The sequence below is a fragment of the Apis dorsata genome, unplaced genomic scaffold (assembly GCF_000469605.1).
Source record: "Apis dorsata unplaced genomic scaffold, Apis dorsata 1.3 scaffold_73, whole genome shotgun sequence".
Taxonomy (NCBI): domain Eukaryota; kingdom Metazoa; phylum Arthropoda; class Insecta; order Hymenoptera; family Apidae; genus Apis; species Apis dorsata.
Window position 1 is genome coordinate 723,510 of NW_006263371.1, and position 6,500 is coordinate 730,009.

Genomic DNA, 6,500 nt, shown 5'->3' on the forward strand with positions numbered 1-6,500 from the left:
CAGAAGAAATATCTATGGAATCGTTGAAATATTTATTTTCCTGAAAAAAAAAAAGAAATCCAAGAAACGTTCAAAGTTTATTCTAATAACAAAGAGGTAGAAAAGAGAGGAAGCTATTTATTTTTCTTACACAGTATTGCAAGCCTTTTCATCGGCAAGGAGAGAAAGGGAGGGAGGAACGTTACGAAATGGTGGTTACGAGGGGCAACAATTCGTAATCGATGATTTCTCTGACGATTGGCGGGATTTAAAGTGGCGAATGGCGATATATATATTAAAAAAAAAAAAAGCGTTAATTATGTAGAAATAAGAAGACAGAAAAAAAAAAAGAAAACACAGAATGCGTGGTGTGCGAGTGAGAGGGAGAGAGATAGAGAAACCACAGAAGCCATAGAGTTCAAAAAGAGTGCATTGTGTACATATAAAAGAAACAGAGACGAAGAAGCGCGAGACGAACCGTGAAATACAGAGGGTAACCGAACGACACCTTTGTAAATTAGCTTTGTACATTGTACTACCCACACTCCCTTGTTTTTTCGTTTCATTGTTGCTGGCCGAACTATGGAGGAGATCTGTTCACGTTTCAATTCTCTATAGGCTGATGCCAAATTCTCCATATACGAATCTACACTGGAATGTTCAATATATAATGTTCAACATAAGCCTCCATGCAAAAAAGAAACATCGTCATTGTCACATCGTATGGAGATATTCGCATCACCCTGTATTCTTCACGTTTAACTCTCATCATTTCCTCGATTTAATTTGCTTATTGATGTCACAATGACATGGTGGTTAAACATTAACATAGTGAAAAGATGAATAAATTAATTTACAAATTGTTTCGTTGAAGAAAAGAAATGAAAATTTTCTGTGTAAAATAAAGATCAAGAATGATAGAGGATATTTGTTTGAACGAACAGCTCTCAGGCAGAGAACTTTCAAAAAAATGTTTATAATGAAAAAGAAAAAAAATAGTACGATTAATTTCAAAGGGTTAATAATTGTTTTTCTGATGTTTCTGTTAGAGGTTAGAATTTATCGAAAAACATGGCTTCTTCCGCCATCTTGATTCACTCATATTAGAGTCACACATCCGTAGTGTTTAAGAGTATATTAAACATGAAGAGAAAAAAAAAAAATATAAGAGGAAGAAAAGAAGAAATAAAATTGCTGGCAATTTCAAGGATTTTATCATAAATATATTTTATTACCTGTACATTTCCGCGAAATGACAGAATCGAAAATGTGACACGAAACAGGACGACAGATTTACTTTGGTACTTATTTCGTAAAGTCTGATATATAAAAAAAAAAAAAAAGAAAGAAAGAAACAAAATGTTGTCCATTGTTGACGGTTTCTATCTCGTGGCACTGTTATGTATATAAATATACATATTGCATATATACATACATACATACATACATGCATACATACATACATACATATATAAACATATATATTTTTCTGGAATAAAGAGAGAAAGAGAAAAAAATGGAGAATAAAAAGAAAATAATTGCAAATACGTATCCGACCTCGTGGACGCAATAAAAATTTACTATAAATCGATTATGCATGGGCATCAGGGTGTAGATTAATGGAGAGAGAAAGAGAGGGAGAGAAAGGGAGCGAGCGAAAGCAAGAGAGAGAGAGAGAGAGAAATATTGTAAAGAAATCACTATTTTTTTGAGAAAAAAAAATAATAGAAAGAAAATAATAGAAAAGAAAATAAAAACTTCGATGAGAAGCAAATTGGAAATTTCGTTTTTCATCCGAAACAGATTCGTTTTGATTGGTTTTCGATTAATTTTTTAATGCATTATTCTGCCTGTGGGTTGTTCAAAAAAATATTGTTGAAAAAGAAAACGAAGAATTTCTCATGAATCATATATGGATACTAAATAAGTAATGAATCGTTTTACATTAATTACACGTGTATTAATAATTGTATCAATTATGCAGATCACATATGATTCATGAAATTAGCAAGACAGATACAAAATTTGAATGGTAATTTCATCGAAATTTTAAATTCTAGGAAAAAAATCTGATGAAAGTGATAATTATTAAAAAAAAGTATAAAAAATTTTCAGCAAATCAACACGACGAATAAATTAATGCAAATATTTATCTTTAATCGAAAAATGATATTGCTCGAGAATTGCGAAACGATTTGAAAATTTTTTCACTTTTTTCAAGCGAAGCATGAACACTTGCAAATGAATGTAAAATAGATGAACATTTACAGAACTCCTCCTAATATAATCATTTTACGAAGAAAAAAGATAAAGAAGAAAAAATAAATTTACCCGCTGCATGTACATAAACCGACAGATCGCTGGTAGCCATATTGTTATTCGCGATTAATTGGATGACTTGATCGAGTCGACTGATGTTCTTTCTCTTCTTTACTTTCTCTCACTGAACACGCTAAGGATTGGCATAATCCCCAAAATATTCGAGAAATTCTTTAGCATTTTGTACATTAATTTATTTCTCTTCCGATTATCATAATTTTTAAATATATATATATAATATACATACATATATATATTATATATACATTCGAATGAAATTCGAAGATATGAGATATAGATATAATTTATTTCCTCTTGTAAAATATAGATTTGTATTTTAATTGTTATCTATTATTTACTCGGTATTGATACCGATTTATTATAAATATTGATTTTATTGTTATATATTATATATATATATATATATATATATAGACGTTTAACAACATGTGTTATGACAAATAATTTTTTTTTTTTTTAAATTAAATTATACAAGAATGTACAGATCTCTAATTTCGATTTGTGAATTCTTGTAAATTATAAGGGAAGTAGAAGATAAATGATATTGAGAGTAGTATCATAATTAGATCGGAAGTGAGAGAAAGAGAAAGAGGGAGAGCCCTCTGTCTGTTGTATATTATTTTTATTTCCACCTTTTTTACACGAAACAAAGCGATTCGGTATTGACCGTGCTATGTATGGATGATATGTTCCAATATAGAATAAATCTTTCAACAAATACTCGATTCTTAATAAATTCCTTTCATTTTTGTGAATTATTAATAGATAATCTATGTTATATTCATTATATTCTGTTCTTTCTATTTTTTAAAAGATTTTCAATATAAAATATATTAGTTAATAAAACAAATCTTTAATTTAAATAATTTAGAAAAGATAAAAACTTTCTTCCAAAAATTTTTTGAGATTTATAATTTCATGTTTCCTTTGGATTTACCTATGAAAATATGAATGGATTATATATCTGTCTAAAGTAGATTTTGAATACTTTATTGCTATACTATATTCGATTTTAAGATACATTTATAATAACTCGATCAAGAATCTATACTTGATATAAAATTTTTACAAAATTCAATCTACTACAAATATTAATTAATCAACTATGATTAATAATTCTATAATTATTAACAATTATAATAAAAAAAATGGGGAAGGAAATTGAAAAAAATAATAAATATGATATTTTTTTCATTTTTGTTTGTTTCATTTGATCGAAAAATTTATTTTAGACTCGTCTTCGACGAGATGAATCACACAATTAGGATTACATGATTAAAACATATCTTTTATATACATCTTACGTAGCTTTTAACCATGGAATTTTAAGCTGATACTATGATCAACTTTTTCTCTCCACGATTTCTATTTAACAGGCGCACTTTTTCATACACACGCATGTATACACAGAAATAAAATCCTCTCTTCAACTATACATCGATCAGCAAATCGAATCACCGGAATTAATAAAGAAAATAATTCACTTGAAATATAGCTACGATTTTAATTAGTGAAATATTAATATTAGATTGAATTTAAATCATCCTATAAAATGCATTTATCGATAAGATCATAAACACCTACAGATTCTGATCATCTTTTGTTTAAAATTCAGTTAATATGTTGAACGATGTATAGAATATTCATACCACAAAGTGAATCACGATGAAATAATACTGATCTTTCATGGTCTTTCATCGTGGTCACTAGTCAATAAAATGATTAAAGTCTTCTTATGGCACGAAATATAATTGTGACATTAAATATCATCACAAGTATCCAAATATTTTTTTGTTTATTCTTTTTCTTTCAAAGAATTCTGCATTATTACCTGCAATTATTACAAAAGAATGATCGATAAATATTATTAAAACATTTTAAATCTAGATTGATTATTTAAGAATCTAAACAGTTAAGTATCTTAAGTATTTTACAAGTTAAATGAACTCACCAAACATTACACTTTTGAGTTGGATTCATCGGTGAGCCTAGAGGACAATCATAGGCCCTGGCAAAGTCTTCGCTATTGGATAAAGGACCCAGAACTCTTATTGGACCTGGTGAATGAACGCTGCTTCGTATTTTCGTCAATGCATCTTCTGGTCTCATGGATCCACACCATATCTGAGCGTAGTTCAAAAAAAACAGTTGATCATGAGTAAGATTTACACCAGGAAGTAATGGTTCTTCGCCATGTATCGACACCCATTTCTTGTATGCCTAAACAATAATGATTTCGTAATTGACAATATATCTCAAGGTAAGATTGATAATCGTTCATTATAAACATTAAATATATAATATTACCCGAAATGATTGTTTGAGTCCTCCATTATCAGCAATATTCTCTCCTTGAGTCATTTTTCCATTGATGTACAGATCAACCTCTTGCAATTTGTATCTTGAATATTGATCCACAATACATTGAGCCCTTTCCCTGAAAGCTTTCACAGTGGCATTGTTCCACCATTGCATCATGTTTCCATCCTTATCAAACTGACGTCCTTTATCATCAAAACCGTGAGTAATCTCATGGCCAATCACCACACCTATTCCACCATAATTCAACGATTTTGGAAAATGCTGAGAGTAGAAGAGTGGCTGAAGAATTCCAGCTGGAAAAACTAAAATAAAATAAAAATATTAATATAGGAGATTAAAATTCAATTCAATTTAAACAAGATTAAATTTACCAATGTCGTTTTTATTGGGATTGTAGAAGGCATTTACCACGGCTGGCTCTGTTGACCATTTGTCCTTATCAACCGGTTTTCGCAGCTTCTCCAAATTGTGATAAGCGTCGTATCTCAACACAGCTAGCACGTTCTCAAGGAAATGATTCTCGGTAATGTTCAACTGTTAGTGAAAAACAAAAAAAAGTAAAAATTATTATTATTGAATCTTATCATTATTATTATTTGAATTTTTTTTTTTCTTTTATGAAATTATTAAGTACCATTACATATTCCTTGGAAAGTTCAACAGGATCTTTTAAAAATTCAGGATATCCAATTCTTTCATTCATTGAGTTAGCTTTGTTCTTGGCCACGGCTCTAGTTTCATTATCCATCCAATGATTTTCGGCCAATAACTCGTTAAACGCCTCTCGTATGGTGCGAATCATCTCGAGTGCCGTCTCCTGAAAAATAAATCATGTCCTCCAGAATTATCAAAAGCCAACAAATAAGTTTCCATAAATTTTTTTTTTTCAAAAATTGCTGTCCATTTTTTATTCATAAATTATCGTTCAATTTTAAACCTATTTATCAATTTATTTCTCTTTATTCAATTATTATGACTTATATATAAAGAATGAATCAATGATGAATAAAAGTCACCTTGCTTTCATGATTGAAGTTGTCACGAATGAAAAGTGCACCCACGGCCATACCAAGCTTTTTGTTCGTCCATTCAACACATTGAGACCATCTATCCCTCTCACTTAGTATACCCAACAGTATCTTCCGAAATTCGACTCTCTTTTGCTGATATTCGTCTATCATGTGAGGCATTATGGACATGACCAATCTCCACAATATATAATTATGCAACGTTCTGTAAAAATGATATATACTCAATAAATTGTTATTTTTCTTCTGAAAGATTAAAATTGTAGAATATCGTAAATTCCAGAAATTGAGAACGTATTTTTCCATTACCTGCGATCCGTTCTTTTTACGATACGACCCATTTGCATGAAATATGGCATGGCGTACGCAACAATGGGCTCTTCTTCCGTTATAGGAGAATTGATGAATTCTTGAAGATACTCGTGCCACTTCAATTGTGGAATTTCACGCTGCAGCTCGCGCAATGTCAACTTCCGATAAATAGCGGACGTATCGTGTCTATCATCCTCTGGTATCGACACCTGAAATTTTCATTAATCATTGATCGATGAATTTTATATTCCCTGAAAATTATTAGTCTCGATTAAATTAAATATTTCATTCAGCCGTACATTTGCTAATTGTTTCTCCAAATTGATTACGCGATTGAATTCCTCGACAGCTGTCTGTCTATTAGCACCCATCAATACAGCAACGTTTGTCATATAACGATGATACGCGTGTAGTTGAGACTCGCTGCTCTTCTTCAAGTAATAGTCTCTACTTGGCAACGCTACTTGCATCTGATCCAGCTGACAAAAATAGTTGAATGGTCATTTTTTTTTTTTTTTT

At 30.3% G+C, this 6,500-nt stretch overlaps 1 protein-coding gene and 1 long non-coding RNA gene across 6 annotated transcripts in view; both read right to left on the reverse strand.

Annotated features, from left to right (window-relative positions):
- LOC116186899 overlaps positions 1–6,500 on the reverse strand; it is a 21,285-nt gene that overhangs the window by 5,900 nt on the left and 8,885 nt on the right. The gene's annotated exons all lie outside the window — the stretch shown is intronic.
- The window catches only part of LOC102672381 (neprilysin-1-like), an 11,113-nt gene continuing 8,126 nt past the window's right edge, over positions 3,514–6,500 (reverse strand). The window contains exons 7-15 of one of the 4 annotated variants that reach the window (XR_004151942.1): positions 6,281–6,460; positions 5,979–6,190; positions 5,658–5,874; positions 5,276–5,458; positions 5,013–5,175; positions 4,627–4,943; positions 4,270–4,539; positions 3,969–4,146; positions 3,514–3,782 (exon numbers count right to left, since the gene is read on the reverse strand). Coding sequence is in view for 3 of the 4 variants with exons in the window: in XM_031515485.1 (XP_031371345.1) it covers positions 4,144–4,146; positions 4,270–4,539; positions 4,627–4,943; positions 5,013–5,175; positions 5,276–5,458; positions 5,658–5,874; positions 5,979–6,190; positions 6,281–6,460 (1,545 nt within the window). In the remaining variant the exon portion in view is untranslated. Of the gene's footprint in view, positions 4,147–4,266; positions 4,540–4,626; positions 4,944–5,012; positions 5,176–5,275; positions 5,459–5,657; positions 5,875–5,978; positions 6,191–6,280; positions 6,461–6,500 lie in introns of those variants that run through there. The other 3 variants (XM_031515486.1, XM_031515485.1, XM_031515484.1) reach the window with 3 other exon arrangements.